Source organism: Typha latifolia, chromosome 2 (assembly GCF_019914945.1).
Source record: "Typha latifolia isolate L0001 chromosome 2, TyphaL0001v2, whole genome shotgun sequence".
NCBI lineage: Eukaryota > Viridiplantae > Streptophyta > Magnoliopsida > Poales > Typhaceae > Typha > Typha latifolia.
The window spans coordinates 17,519,046-17,535,450 of NC_133087.1; the positions used below are offsets into that span (position 1 = coordinate 17,519,046).

At 37.1% G+C, this 16,405-nt stretch overlaps 2 protein-coding genes across 2 annotated transcripts; one reads left to right on the forward strand and one right to left on the reverse strand.

The window, feature by feature from the left end:
* Window positions 1–449: 449 nt before the first annotated feature.
* LOC140782399 (uncharacterized) lies at window positions 450–10,233 on the forward strand. The gene is given in 16 exon segments (XM_073128934.1): window positions 450–701; window positions 1,932–2,004; window positions 2,175–2,196; window positions 3,723–3,801; window positions 4,091–4,123; window positions 4,356–4,504; window positions 4,586–4,742; window positions 5,586–5,826; window positions 6,401–6,602; window positions 6,604–6,640; window positions 7,769–8,032; window positions 8,129–8,239; window positions 8,385–8,609; window positions 8,684–8,887; window positions 9,164–9,340; window positions 9,745–10,233. Coding segments are annotated over 16 exon segments (2,421 nt in total). The 5' UTR covers window positions 450–464; the 3' UTR covers window positions 9,955–10,233.
* A 276-nt stretch (window positions 10,234–10,509) lies between these two features.
* Window positions 10,510–16,191, reverse strand: LOC140782502 (potassium transporter 7-like). The gene is made up of 9 exons (XM_073129110.1): window positions 15,845–16,191; window positions 14,893–15,136; window positions 14,277–14,525; window positions 14,087–14,137; window positions 13,431–13,691; window positions 13,280–13,332; window positions 12,461–12,575; window positions 12,120–12,374; window positions 10,510–11,787 (listed from the first exon to the last, which is right to left on the reverse strand). The coding sequence occupies exons 1-9, from the start codon at window positions 15,881–15,883 to the stop codon at window positions 10,697–10,699; spliced, it is 2,358 nt and encodes a 785-aa protein (XP_072985211.1). The 5' UTR covers window positions 15,884–16,191; the 3' UTR covers window positions 10,510–10,696.
* Window positions 16,192–16,405: the final 214 nt, after the last annotated feature.

The following is a 16,405-nucleotide window of genomic DNA, read 5'->3' on the forward strand; positions in this document are numbered from 1 at the left end:
TTTATCCGAATTCGATCCGAATCGGGTCGGATAGCGGGTCGGGTCGGAGTTAATCCAACCCGTTTTCACCCCTATGGATGACTCATGAATAATTTGACATTAATTTTTGTTTATAAAATAATAAAGTTAATTGCAAAAAAAAATTCTTAGATTTTAATAATAATAAAATTAAGCTCCTAAACTGAATACATTTATTTTTTATAATAAAATACACTATTTTTACTGTTTATTTTTTAAATTATTTAATATATTTTAAATTTTTAAATACAAAACTGTTGATTAGGAGGATCACTTTTCGGAGAAATTTTTCATATAATTCGGAAACAAGCGTTATATATATATATATATATATATATGAGGCCACACGTGCGGCTCAGGAAAGCATGGCTGGTGAGGTCGAGGGGCATGATGACTCACCCTCCCATCATCGCTTTGAGATCATCAGCTCTACTTCTAAAGTCCACATGGCGTTCTCTTACCCCATGGCCACCGCTCTCTTCTCCTCTCCTCCTCTTCCTTCTTCTATGCTCCCTTCTCTCCTTCGCCTTCGCTTCATCTCTCTCACTTCCCTTCCTCGACACTGTGTCCAGGCCTCCTCCATGGCCTCGGCCGCCGGTTCGAGCGCGCCGCCTCCCAGCCGCCACACGAACCGCCTAGCCTCCGAGCATAGCCCCTATCTCCTCCAACATGCCCATAACCCGGTCAGTTTACTGCTACTTTGATGGCTTGTTCTTTGGGTTTCGGATATTTTACTTCTCTCGGGCATTTCAACGAGAGGATGCGGGGGTTTCGAGATTTTGTTTATAAGTCTCCGCTTGGGCGTAGTGCATGAGAATACGTGGGTTTAATTTTACTCTGTTGGCGTTATTCATAATTAAATAAGTTTTTACTACTGCGATGCCCCTTCTTTGGGTTTCGGGGACTTTACTTCTTTCGGGCATTTCATCGAGCGAATGGTAAGGGTTTTGAGATTTTGATTGAATATGTCAGTTTGGAGAGGAGGACATGATAAGGTTTTAACTTGGTTCTTGAAATATATATGCTTGGCCTGTCTATTTCAATTTTGATTCGATTGGCAATTTTGCGTAATTAATTGAGTTTTTGTCTTTTTAAAATTACATCACGATAGATTTTCTCTGATAGATTTGGTTTTTAGTGATGGATCTCTTGTTAATTTTTACTTTTGTATCGTGAAAGATGTGTTTTAAGGATATGAAATTATGCTTAATATGTAGCAGAATCCTTTGCTTTGTCTACTCGGAGGATAAAAAGCGGTAGCTAATACACTTTTGAGCAATGATTCCATATTGACCAATTAGTTATTAAGGATATTTTTCAGCATAAAGGGTATATAAGACATTTTATATATGTGACTAGATTAATTGATAAATAAACTAGAATTTATTGCTTATCCTATAACCATTTGCTTATTTGCCAACTTCTACTAATTTATTATTATTTTTAAGAGAGAAATAAAATATGACTAATTTACTCTTACAATGTAGAAAAGTGATTGATACTTTCGGTTCATATGACCAGTACTCCCGGTTAATTTTATTTAGTATTATTTAATCTCAATCGTTGGATTAGGAGAGAGAAATTAATAATTCTTATTGAATCATTTGTCTACACTTTTAAGACGAGTGTCTTTCTGGCTTTACCTCGGCAAAACCTTGCTGCCTATGTTATGTAACAGTATCCTGGAATTTAATTCAACATGTCATCTGCATGATCTTGCAGAAAACCTTACTTCATTCACTGACATATTTTACCTTTAGCATTTCCAACATCTGATTTATTTTTGAGTTTTGAAAATAGTATTAATTATTAAGCTAGACTACTCATTAGTTTGTGAATTCAATTTTCTGGTCATCAATACTTTGCAAGTATATTTTCTCTTTGCATAAATTACACTGATGTACATGCTAAAGGTTGACTGGTATCCATGGGGAGATGAGGCTTTTGAAAGAGCTCGTAGAAGAGATGTTCCTATCTTTCTTTCAAGTGAGTATTCTTCTCTTAGATTTTCTATTTTACTCAGTACTTACAAAGAATAGGTGATTTGTTCACAATGAAAGGTTGTTTTGTGGTACAAACCTATACTATTATATGTTTCCTCGATACTTACTGTCATTTCTGTTTTATTTGTTGTGGCCGTGGCTGGTGTCACAAAGTCGGGTACAGCACATGCCATTGGTGAGTATACTTCCTGCATTTTCTTTTCTTTCTTAGTAAATCTATGTAAAGCTATTGGTGCTTTTGAATTTTGATTGTGCCAATGGACCTAAGTTCAAGGGAATTTGGTGCCTGCCAACCTTGTTCTCCACAGACAATTCTTTCTTGGAATCTGCTTGGTGCTGTTTGGTTGAGAATGATATGCTTTTGTAACATAATCTCAGCAGGATATGCCACTAGACATACACATACCAAACTACTTTGAATGACAAAAACTCAATAGTGACCAAACTGGTCAAGTTACAGTTTCCATGCGTCTCTGGTTTCAAGTTTGGGTACTTCAATAGACATGTCATTTCTTTTATCTCCAGTTTCACATCCAAAACATGCATTTAATTCAACGGCGGAGCGAGGGGGGGTTGTCGAGAGGGGACAATTCCCACCCGATCTCCCAAAAATATTACCCAAGGGTGGGTCCCAGTTTATATTTATTTTTCACTCTTATATTTGTTTCATTTTAGCTATACCACAGGAGTATTGTGCAAAGCTACACTTCTAAACATAATCAACAATTTCCCATTGTAGGGCCCACTTAATAAATCTTTACTATATATGTCTTATGTTGATTGTTCGGGAAATAGTGGTGCTAGAGATAATTTCCCCTGTTAAATAATTTTATAAAAATAATAAGATTGAAAACTGTTAAGAGGATAATTTTTATCTTAAAACAAGAGTACAACATAATGTCCTAATAAATTACCAATGCACAAGCAACAACAATGAATCAAAAATTCTCTTTACAAAATTAAGACATTTTATTTAATTATTACCGTGGTGTCGTCTTAATCTTTAATTACTAATAGAGCGCACATTTTGAGAAAATTTTATTGAGAAATTAATATGAAAATATCTTTCATCAAATTTTGAATTAAAAGTTAGAATATCTAATTATCTTCCAAATATATGAGATAAAACTGGAATAGATGAATTTGTTAATCCTAATAATCATAAAGGTAATGTTTTTTTCTAAGTAACCTGAGACACTTCTTTTTCTTAGTGATTATTTGATTTCCACCACATCCCCTTAGAATGTCTAATAAAACTGGAATAGATGAATCTGTTAATCATAATTTTCATAAAGTTAATATTTTTTTCTAGGTAACCTGTAATACTTCTTTTTCTTAGAGTGATTATTCGATTTCCACCACCATCCCTCACCCCGTAGCCGCCACCACTGTTCAAGAATTGGCTCCGCTACCGCATAAATTCATTGCCATCTGTCAAAACCCAGTCATATTTCCTTTCATATTTAGTGCTGAATAAACGACCTGTTGATGGCCGCCCATGCATTGTCTAGCATATATAAGTTGTAACCATAAATGATGAGGTACAAACCCATAAATAAATTGTTGATCATATTTTTGCATTTTAGAACTATGATGTGTTACATTTCCTCTTGAATGCACTTCGAGGATATATATTTTTCTTTCTCATGGAGAGTGTAGTGTAATGGAAAATATTGATGTATTTTTTGGTAAATTGTGCAGGTGCCATGTAATGGAGGTGGAATCATTTGAGAACGAAGAAGTTGCTGAATTGCTTAATGAGTGGTTTGTTAGCATTAAGGTTATCTTTTTCACTATATTAATTTGGGTATTACTTACCACTGTTTGTTTTCTTGTCTGCAATTTACTTTTCTTTTGCTTTAGCTTTTTTTTCCAAAGTATGTTGATCAAGATTTGCATATGCAAACATTTACTATTGTTTAGAGAGTATTTTTCTCTGGCTCGAACAAATAATCACACAGTTATTAGTGGAAGCCTATTCATACACAAGTGACACCCTCAGTGAAATATATTTTATATGCACTTAAATTATAATGCTTTTTCATTTTTCTGATAGTTAGCTTTAACAGGTAGATCGTGAGGAGCGACCTGATGTTGATAAGGTAAGGTCATATGTGGTGATCGTATTGTCTTTCTTTTAAGCATAAATGTGTAAAATCTGAGGTAATATCCTTGCAAAATGCAAATGACTGAGTAAGACTTGAGTTGTTATACTCCAACCAATATTGACTGAAATTAGTGGGTTCCTTTGTTCTTGGATAACTTGAGGCTTCTTTGAATTGCATCTTGGTATTCTCATCTTGTCCTCCTAAGAACAGCCATTGTTGTTTGTAGGTTTATATGACATATGTGCAAGCACTTTATGGTGGTGGTGGTTGGCCTTTGAGTGTCTTCCTTTCTCCTAGTCTAAAGCCCTTGATGGGTGGAACATACTTTCCTCCAGATGATAAATATGGACGACCAGGTTTCAAGACTGTCCTGAGGTAAAACATTCATATAACTTGTTTGATGACATTGGTGTTTTTGTTGTCCAGCTCATTATTTTCTTCATTGAACCTTTCTAGAAGGGTAAAGGATGCTTGGGATACTAAGAGAGAGATGCTTGAGAAGGGTGGGACCATTGCAATTGAGCAGCTTGCAGAAGCATTATCTTCAACTTCTGAATCTCGGAAAGTATCAGATGATCTCGCTCATAGTTCTTTAAAAAGATGTGTTGAACAGGTTAGTGATGTGAATCAGTCCGTTTGTCTTGTTCTTGCTCTTCAAAATCATACCTGAGGGATGAAGTTAATGAAGACAGTCATAGGAAACTTCTCCAAGAAGTTCATTTCTTGGACGGTTGCCTTGACATTTCACCATCCAATGATGCCAATTTTAGCTTGGCTCAGTTTAGTGATACAATTTAATGATTTTAGATCTGGTGGGAATGTGGGAACAGGCCCCTAACTTATTCAAATAAACCACTAATGACCTTACACCATCAGGTGTATGCATATCTGGGCCCAGAGTATGATGGAGGCACAATCTACTTGACCTGTTAATCAGTAGGACAAAAGACTGTCTTAACTCTTAAAGACCTCGTGTTCCGTACTTATTTAGATCTAACTTTGCAGTTAATAATTTTGTGAAGATTATCTTGGATTGGTAAATCTTTTGGTTTGACAGTGTGATTCCTATGTTGCTCATTTTATTACTATTGTATGGAACTCAAGAGTTTGGATGTGATTGTTGTTCATTCTAGATTTTAGATCTTGGTTGAGTTTGATCTGGCTGTTGTTGTGTTAATACTTAATCAATTTGATTGAGTCGTCACTTTCCAACAATTTTGAGGATTCAATGGGATCTTTCAATTAAGTCACTAGTTGTGGAGCTCAGGTGGCTTTAAACTAAAGTTTACTGTGCTGAATATCAACTTTTGATCATTTGACTTATTTTCACTCCTATATATTAGACAACATTGGCAAAAAGGGGGATTTTACAAAAATCCTTAATCTGTTCTTCTAGATATTTTTATATTCATAAATTTATTCGTTTGAAGTTGTGAAATTTGTGATTTCTCTGTAGCTAGCAAGTAGTTATGATCCAAAATTTGGTGGATTTGGTTCTGCCCCAAAGTTCCCAAGACCTGTTGAAGATTGTGTGATGCTTTATGAATTTAAGAAGCTAATGGAAAGTGGGAAGGACACTGAAGCTAGTGACATTATGAAGATGGTCTCTCATAGCCTGCAGTGCATGGCTAGAGGTGGAATTCATGATCACATTGGAGGTGGATTTCATAGATATAGCGTGGATGAATGTTGGCATGGTGAGTTCTACTTGTTAGCATTGGACTTTTGCTGTAATACCATTTTTTTTTTCATCATCTTCATTGGTGCCGCTGGATATGAGAGACTGTTAACCTAAATATATATCTCCATTGAGAATACCATTAAATACTTACAATTTTATGTGGCTAAACAGTGGTCTAATTCTATTCTAAATTTCTAATAAATACTTATAATTGTTATGTGGCTGAAACAGGGGTCTAATATGCTACTTTAATTGAGTATCTGCCTGCCTACAGACTTTCCCCTCAGAAAAAAAGGGGTCTCTGTCCTTATGATTGCAGCATCTTTGTGCTACATATCTAAACACCTACTTACAAAGTAAACAGACCAATGGCAATCATTATGAATCATTGTGCATCCTACATTAAGTTATTCACTTATTGGACTTGGCATACAGGATCCAATGGCAATATTTATTCTGATTAGGATAAGAATCTGCTTTTGTTGACTAGTTTTATCAAGTCAGTTGCCTATTCTAATCATGTTTGTTTTCTGATATATTTCATAAACCTTTTTAATCAGTTTAATTTATTGAATCTTTTTTTCTGGCAGTTCCGCACTTCGAAAAGATGTTATACGATCAGGGACAGATTGCTTATGTTTACTTGGATACATTTTTGATCACCAGAGACAATTTCTATTCTTACATTGCTCGTGATATTCTGGACTACTTAAGGAGAGATATGATTGGAGAATCAGGTGAAATTTATTCAGCTGAAGATGCTGACAGTGCCGAGTATGAGGGTGCTCCTAGAAAAAGAAGGAGCATTTTATGTCTGGACAAGCAAAGAGGTACGTGCTTGCAGTATGCTCATACAGAGATCTTGGTCTTTCTGTACTGTTGTTAGTCATTCTGTCCATATTATAGCTAGAAGTTAATGTGATTGATATGATAGCACATAATCTGATGAAGATCAAACGTCAAGGTCATTGTTCAGCTAATCTGGAAAATTCTCTTTTAAATATTGTTATTGGTTTAACATGTTGACCTACTATACTGGTTTTCGCTGAATTGCTTGATTATTACATGTAATAATCAAGCAATCTCTATGAAGCAAAGTCATCAGGAATATAAAGTTACAAGAAAAGAAATATATAAATATCTACAAGGATGCATTAGATTTTATGTTGCTTTATGCTTCAAAAATGTTATCGATGTTGACCTGTTTTTCCCAGCCCTATTATCGTTCTTACAATGAGTCCTTTTCCAGAAGGTTTCTGTTTCTGTATGTTGAATGTAGGACAATCTAGATTCAAATATTGAAACTTGTTGACTGCTATGGCAACAGAATTTGGGGGGAGTGCATATGCTTGAACCAATTTTATTAGTATGAAAGCCAAGATGAAGCTCTTACAGCATCATCTAATTTGTCCATGACAATGTAAATCATGTCAGTAAATCAATAATAGTAAATCAGTAAATCAGTAATTCTTTATCTTCATGTTGGTACCTTATGTGCATTCAGAAAATAACTAAAGTTTATGTTGTATTAATAGTGCATCATGTGGTCCCATTATCTTTTTTAATTTGCCAGGACAGGTTGCTATTGGAACATAATGTTTCTCCCTGTTGAATGTTATATGGATGCTTCCCACAAAGTAGTGTCAGTTCAATGCAAATGATATCTGTAAATAGGAATAAGAATGTAAATATAAATGTGTTCTTGCAAAGCTGTCTATTCACATGGACATATGTCCTGGATGCATGAGTGAGGTGTGTATGTATTGTATGTTGTGATCACCTCAATGGAAACATGATTTTTCACCCATATATAGTGGAATTTTCTGCAATTTATGTTTCTCAGTTCTTAAGTGTGTTATTTTGATATCTAACATCATGTCCAGAAGAACCCATCTGATATTGTTTTTAAAATGTTCTGGCATTATTTTAATGTCTCATATGTTTAACTTTTTCTGAAGATTGAAGATATTCTTGGAGATAGTGCAAACCTGTTCAAGGACCATTACTATGTTAAATCTTCTGGAAACTGTGACCTTTCTAGAATGAGTGATCCTCACAACGAATTCAAAGAGAAAAATGTGCTTATAGAGAGAAGACCTGTCTCCTTTATGGCAACAAAGAATAAGAAGTCAGTAGATGAATACTCTTGCATTCTGGGAGATTGCCGACAAAGATTGTTTAACATGCGATCAAGTAGACCGAGACCGCATTTGGATGACAAGGTTTAATATTTTTAAGAACAGTCTCAGAACATTTATTTCCCTTCTTATCTAGAGTCCTAGGCCATGAACTTAATATCTTATTTCGTTCTTTTGTAGGTAATTGTTTCATGGAATGGACTTGTCATATCATCTTTTGCAAGAGCATCTAAAATTCTCAAGGCGAAACCGAGAGAAACCAGATTCTTTTTCCCAGTAGTTGGCTGTGATGTAAGATTTCATACTTTGCTTATTACTCTATCCACTTCCATATTCCTACTTTTAAGTCAGTTTCTTGTACAAAGTACATTTTAAAAAAAAAGTTATTCTCTGTACTTAGGTTGTTGATAACTTGATATATGTCCAACTTTTGCAGCCAAGTGAATACCTGGAAGTTGCAGAAAAGGCTGCATCTTTCATCAAGAACAGCCTCTATGATATGAACACGCAGAGGCTGCAACATAGCTATTGTAAAGGCCCATCAAAAGCACCTGGATTTTTGGATGATTATGCCTTCCTAATCTCAGGACTTCTGGATCTCTTCGAGTATGGTGGTAAAATTGATTGGCTATCATGGGCAATTCAGCTGCAATCTACTCAGGCAAGTAATTGTGGTGAATTTTTTTTTCCTAGCAATACAACCTTCAAACATCCATTTTTCTATTGTTTTTACAGGATGAATTGTTTCTAGATAAAGTAGGGGGAGGCTATTTCAATACTCCGGGTGAAGACCCTTCTGTTCTTCTCCGTGTAAAAGAAGATCATGATGGAGCAGAGCCATCTGGGAATTCAGTGTCAGCGATCAATCTGATCAGATTGTCATCTATGGTAGCTGGTGCGAGATCCGAAATCTATAGAAATACTGCAGAGCATCTTCTGGTATTCTCCTCTTTTTCTGTGATTATACAATAGGTATTAAATGTTGCCTTCAGCGATTTTATTGGCTTGAATACATTTTAGTGTGAGGGAATATTTTAAGTTTTTTAACCATTTAGATAACCATCAGGCATGTAATAAAGATGACTGGCTAGAGAACCGGGGAAGCCCAAATTGCTTAAATAATAGGAGTTCACAGAATCATGCAAGGGATGTGCTTTTTTTTTTCTTTGAAGTAATACTCAGTTTTCCTTTTTTTTCTTATGGGATACTGTACAGGCAGTTTTTGAAAGTAGGTTGACAGATCAAAGTGTGGCTGTTCCGTTAATGTGTTGTGCGGCAGACATGCTCCATGTTCCCTCCAGGAAGCAAGTCATATTGGTGGGAGATAAAACATCTGTCGACTTTGAGGACATGGTGGTAGCTACTTTAGCAATATATGATCCTAACAGAACTGTGAGTATTGTTCCAGTGCTAGTCTCTCATGAGCTTCAACTGAAAACTTGTGGTGCATTATATGATCTGCGATACACTAGTGTAATACACTTCAGATGATTTGTACATCATAATTTGCTAGAACTATTGCGCAAGATTTTGCAGAGGATAGTCTACAAAGCATAAGTTTACTGGCAATCTCTTATAGTTTAAGGTTTTCTTTATTATTTATCTTGCAAGTTTTTGTGTTCAGTATGACACCTGCTGCAAGTCTTGTATTCCAGCATGTCACAACCACTGTGCACTACTGCCTTGGGTAGAATATCAATTTATGATGTTATAGAATGATGGATTGCAAAGAATAGAAGCTTTGCAACAAACTTATATGTAACTCAGCTTTTGGTGCTTCTGTTGCATTAATGCAGATTATCCAAATAGACTCCAGAAACAAAGAGGAGATGGAGTTCTGGGAAAGCAACAACCCAAACATAGCCCAAATGGCGAGGAGCAGTCCAATCGATAAACCTGCAGTGGCTCATGTGTGTCAAAATTTCGTCTGCAGCCCACCTGTAACTAGCCCAGATGCTCTCCAGAACTTGCTAAATAGAAAATCTGTAGCTGCTTCATCTGCTTGAGATTTCTTCGACGAGGCATGCCTAGGTATTACACCATGGAGAGTTTGGTGCAGTTTAGTAGTGGCTGCTGTTTGTATATAAGTATGCGTGAATATATCACCGCTGTTAAATTTACCGCTTCTGGTAAATTTTACACTTTTATGCGTTTATTTGTGTACTTGTAATTATGTCTAATAAAGGTCCTTAAAAGCGGAAAGCCTGTGAACCTTCTTTAGCTAATGTCAGCATTTTTCTGGATCAAATAAAAGCTGCAAGAGAAGCGATTGGAAGTCTCTAAAATGAATGCCAAATTTTCATCTCTATCTCATTTTCAGTCAACGCCAAGATCGAAGAATTGCGAGAGAAGGTTTTGACCCTGAAGGGTCATACCTTCGATCAATCTTGAGTTGACCAGTTACTGGTACTCTATGTTAGAAAAACACGTATAATTTATCTCCCCAATAGAGAATTCTTTCCTTCACCATTTTCTACTCTGTAACTTTCATTTAAAGTCTGCAATCTGAACACAAAGCTACCATCTTACCACGCAAGTACTAATAACTATGACAGGGCCCAAAAAAAAAGGAACTTTTATTTGATAATTCTGCATTTCCTTACAATAGGAGGCATAATTATGAACATATCTAAAAGTTCTAAACACGATAATTGTCAGCTAAATTTCAACAGATTGCAGCCGGAAAGGGTTGACTTGCTCTGTTGCTATCAGATAACATTCCCATCATCTCTGGTAACTGATAATGGTCTACACATAGTAGATCATACCAACTTCAATCAGACTGATATGAGGAATATTTAGCGCAACAGCTGGGCCCCTGCAGTTCTTCCGGAGGAAAGAGTAGGCAACATCAATGACAAACTTCTTGAGAAAAGAAGAATTCTTCCTAGCCTTGATGTAGGAGTGGCCCATGATGTATGCCACTCCTGCATCCTTAGCTTCAACAAGTGCCAATAAATCTTCTTTCACCTGTGGATCCATTGGCTCTGCTTCAGGAAGCTCAAAGCGCACACGGCGTCGGCGGCTGACACTCGGCGACTCTTGCTCATATAGAGACTGTAAGCTTTGCAGGGTTTCTGATCTGCTGCTCCTGATGATGGAGGAATCACCACCATTCTCATCAGCACCTCTTACGAGCAGTCTAGTGCCAAATGTGTCATCACTTCTTATAACAGCCATTCTTCCTTCATTAGACGTATCGTAGCTCCCGGTTGAGGATGTTTCCTCAGCTTCCAACTGAATGAACTTGGCAATGCTCATCACCAACTGGTTCTCAAAATTGTCATCATCACTCTCCACATCCTTGTATCCATACCTCACAATGCATCTGTACATTTGGTACTCTCTGGGTCCAATTCGTCCAATAAGGTATCGTTCATCTTGTGGGACATACGGCACTGGCACTGACTTCACACAGACGAAGACTAGCACTTGATGGAAAGCAGGAAGATTAGTGACGAAATGGGAGAAGATAGAAGGCACTCCTGTCACTAGCTCCGTATAGATCAGCCCAATTCCAGGGACACGAACGATTCCAAGGCTAGGGCCTAGCGTGAGAATCCATTTCATTGATACCTTGTTTTGGAGATCGAAGAGATATTTCCGCCGTGTCCCATAGTGCCATACATACATGATGACCATGAACACGGAGGAGAGCACGAGAGGTACCCAGCCTCCTTGGGGAACTTTCATGATGGAAGAAGAAAGATAGACAGCTTCAATTGATCCAAAAAATAAGAGGAATGACAAGGCAAATATCACATTCTTGTGCCATACAAAGATGATGACCAGTGCCATCAACCATGTAGTAACAAACATAACTGTAATGGAAGCAATACCTGAAATAAAAAAATAAAAAAAAGAACACTTGCTTAGAAATATATGCATGGGCTGGTAGCAGATTCTATTAGCAGTTTAAATAAGCAGGTGACAAGTAATGAAACATATCGGATAATAATCAGTAAAATAACTAAAATTTTATAGATCCTAAAACTTTAAGCTGATAGCAACTTCTTTTAGTAGATTAAGAGGTGGTAAGCCAAGAATGCCCTGATAGGAACATAACCAGCGGGGAAAAAGAAAAAGAAATAGAAAATGGATCTAATATTGTTAGTTGTCTTCTCGGCATGTATATATGCTACCCTGTTGAAATGAAGTAAGGCATACTTACCATAAGCATTTCCAATAAGTGTTGTGTCCTGGAAGCCAATTGTTACAGCTAAACACAAGAGCATAAGAATCCAGTTTATCTCAGGTATATATATCTGTCCATAGATCCACCTTGACGTATGGACAACCTTGACACGTGGAAAACATCCCAAGGCATTACATTGCTTGACAATCGAAAATGTTGCTGAGATGACAGCTTGGCTAGCAACAATAGCAGCAAGAGTTGCCACCACAAACACAGGCCAGAAAATAGGTTCTGCACAATGAGAAACAAGTCGACTTAAAAATTGTTACAACAGGCATATAAGTGCTGTAATAGTAACACAGTAAATTGAGTCTTACTTGGAATAGATTGATAAAAGCTTGTATGAACCTCCACAATGTTTCTAGAAAGAAATGCTGCCTGGCCCATATATTGCAACACTAGACAAGGATATATCAAACTCACAAAAGCCAACTGCACAGAGCAATACTTGAAGTCAATGCCAGTATGACGTTATCCATTTGATTACTCAACCATATTGACAGTTGAGCCAACACATAAACTAAGCAATGAATTGAAACATCCTAACCCCTTCCATGCATGGCCCTTATTTAACAACAATTTTGGTGATTGATAGTACAAAATATGATATAGAGATTACTATAGAGTATAGGCACTGACCAATTCTAAAAATAAGTGCATTAGGAGCATTCAGTTGCCTTGCCATATTATGAATGGCTTGCAGTCGGCTAATGCTAAAAGTTGCTTATATTATGATGAGATATTTACAGGTGATGATGCTATTATATTAGGTCAGTGTAAGTTATCAATCTCTTACATTATGGTTTATAATACACAGAAGTACTGCACCATTGCAGCAAAGTGAAGTAGCTAGCACCAATAGATTCGGCAAACATGCTCGAATAAAGAGCAAGCAGAATCTTCTTTGTTCTGCTACCAAGCAAGCAGATCGGAAGATCTCAGTTGTCATGGACAATGAGTATTTACAGCCATATAATTTGGATAAGTATCGTCTTTGCATTTATAGCAGACTAGCTAAAACCACAGATTTGTTCTATACTATATCCACAATAGTAGGTCATCTTTTAACAACATTTCTCTTCTAGCAACAATCAAATATTATCTTGAAAGTGAGAACTACAGTAACCTAAGCATACCCTGATAGATGCATCAGTGAAGTGGCCAAGATCTGCAAACATTGCTTCAGTACCTGCAAACAATAGAAATGCCCACAAACCGATGAGATGCTTATAGACAAAAATAAAGATAACAGGTTAGACCACAAGAAAATTTGGTTTTCCCATTGACCTGTAATAGCAAGAAGTATTCCTCCCAGTGAAATCCAGCCATCTTTTCCTGTTATTCTGAAGAATTTAACAATATAGTGTGGAGAAAGAGCATGACATATTCTGGGGTTCCAGTGAATGATGTTGTATAGCCCAATCCCACCAATACATAAGAGCCAGATGATAACGATAGGTGCAAAAATGAAAGCCACCTTCTGGGTGCCTCGGTGTTGTAAAGCGAAAAGACCAACCAACACAATGCATGCAATAATTACCACCTCACCTGTGCATCAGGCACAAGTTAAATACGGCATATGATATAAGGACTCTACTGATTCTACATGGTAAAAATTCAAGTGAAACTTTTCTGCAGCCACAAGTAATTAACAAGGACATAACAGTCTGCAGTTCTCCATGCACGAGTGCTATGAACTCATCCTAAGCAACATTAATTCTAGTTTCCCAATCTGTGGGTGCTCATGAGCTTTTGCCTCCTACCATATTATGAGAGAAAGTGAACAAGTACCACAATAACTTGTTTTTTTAACCTTTGAGAAACTAAAAACCTCTGATAAAGATGATAACTACATTTTGGAAAAGATCATCAACAACAAGAAAGTAAAATATGTTAAGCTACCGCTAGTAATACACAGAAAACTCAGAAAAGGAAATGCATACCATCATGTAAGCCAGTGGCACGGACTTGTAATCCAGAGATGGAGGACAAAACTGAAATAACAAACAAAAACAGAAATAGAAGCAGCATGAGTCAGGACATACAGCATAGTAAGTGCCCAATAATTGTACTATGCGGAAATAATGGATAAAAGGAATGAAGATATGAAAGAAAGACAAATAGTACCCTTACCTGAGATTGCCGGTGTGAGAACACCATCACCAATCACCATGCAGGCGCCAAATAAAACTATAAGAAGTAGACAAGTTCTCAGCTTTTTATGCTTCTCCAGAAACCTTTTCAATGGAGACGGAATGGCATTCCGATTCGTTGGTCCATCTCTGTAATATGTCGAGAGTTCCTCATCAGCGGCTTGTTGATTTGGAAGCAAACTAAACTTCGCATGCCTGCAAAGGAGGGAGTATAGAGCAAATGTTCCTCCTGCACAAATTCATAGTATAAGTCTTTTTCAAGTAGAAACTGATGAAGAAATAAGTTTGTGAATAGGCAGCAATGAAAATAAACAGAGTCGCAAGCAGCTCTGAATCCATCACTTTATGCTCATCAAACAATCCTAACTCAAGCTTACTTTAGTAGGCTCATCTAATAAATAAAACAGGATGGATCAAGGGTAGTTCAACAATATAACCTCCAACATGACTTGCACATCAAAAGCTTAATTCAAGATTGTTTAGATAGTAAATTAGCTAAGATAGATAATAGAGTTAGAGCTTAAACTCAAGCTGAGGTTACACTTTCTGGAAATATATTAGTGCCAACCAAATCCTAAGCATTCAATTTGCCTCACCTTCACCATTATCATCAGCACTCAAGATAATCATAACATACTTCAGCAAAGGGATGAGAGTGAAAGTCCAAAATATCAAAGAAAATACTCCATATATTGTCTCCTCATCTTGGTACCGCCTTAGCCTCCCAGAAAATGCACTTTTATATACATAAAGAGGTGATGTACTTAAGTCGCCATATACTACACCAAAGCTTTGATATGCTAAAAGAAGTAGGTTCTTGTAATAGCTCCTCCACTGAAACTGCAAGAGCAAAGACCAATAGTCACTCCATCAGTTTTCTAGCAGACTTCATATTTTTTTGGAAGGTCTCAAACATGTAAACAGATTACGTGACTAGCAAATTAGCTCAGTGAAAAGCAATGTGAAAATACTCGGTTCCTATCTTACATGAAATCTATACTCTCTTCTGTTTATCCGACAACTAGCATCCAATATTTTCAATAAATATAAGCAAATGCTCTTAAAAAAAATATACAATTTGCAGTAAAGTAACTTAAAAAGGCAGTTCTTTTAATATGGTAGCTAAAAGTTTACTAACTCTGCCAAAAGACTAGATGACATCGAACGAGGAGAACAATTTTTGACCCAAAAGTTTCCTTCCAGGAACTAAGATCAAAGCCTTTAAAATAATACCACCTCAAAAAGATAGTCTTTTTTTACGTACCGAAGCTTTAATTTTTTTCTTAACCTTACCTGCTTGAATAAATATCTTATATCCGTACTGAGACTACATTAAGGCAGAATAACAAAACCAAATTCAAGCACTCGCCCCCAAAAAAAAAAGAATAACAAAACCAATCAGTACGAACGCGTTGCACTAACTAAAGAAAAGGGGGGAGAAAAACGAAAATAATCAAGAAAAGAAGAGTAAAAGAGAGAAATAATCAAGATAGAACAAAAACCCTAACATCCAATACCCCTAAAATTCAAGAAGTCATATCATCTCACCGGTTGGGTATCGGGAGCCGAGCCCCTCGCGTGATCCATTCGACACGGCGGACGCGGTAGGATACCGAAGTGGGCGTCTATTTCCCGGGCTTCTTCGACCTACTTCTACCAGTGCAGGTGAAGGGATTTCGGAGGAATCTTCATCGCAGATGCGTGCGAGCAATGGAATTAGTTAGAGTTCGAAGGGCTTTTGAGGAAAAGAAGAAGTAATCGCTGAGAGAGAGAGAGAGAGAGAGAGAGAGAGAGAGAGGCGGCGGGTTTTGTTTTAGTGGAGAGAGTGGCGCACGCAGGCGGACGAGAATTCCGGTCACGCCCGGTAAGGATAAGGTCTGTAAACCAATGCCTCGTAGACTCGTAGTGGTAGTCGTAGGAGTCGTTGGCCAAGTGGAGAGTGAATATAAGGCGGTGTCCAGATCCTATCGTTAATCAATTTCAGGAATTTTATTATCTGACGAAATATTTTTGCGGCTAACCGCGCTCGGTGACGTCACGCCCTGCGATTGGGACTCGTTGGACGGCGGGGATCGTCGATTGCCACGTATCCCGCGTGCAAACCGTGCG

Coding starts and splice junctions, on each gene's coding strand:
- LOC140782502 (XM_073129110.1), bottom strand. CDS start 15,883: ATGGATCACGCGAGGGGCTCGGCTCCCGATACCCAACCG. Junction 15,137..15,844: donor CGGCTCCCGATACCCAACCG/GTGAGATGATAT, acceptor TTGCTCTTGCAG/TTTCAGTGGAGGAGCTATTA. Junction 14,138..14,276: donor TCTCACACCGGCAATCTCAG/GTAAGGGTACTA, acceptor TTGTTATTTCAG/TTTTGTCCTCCATCTCTGGA.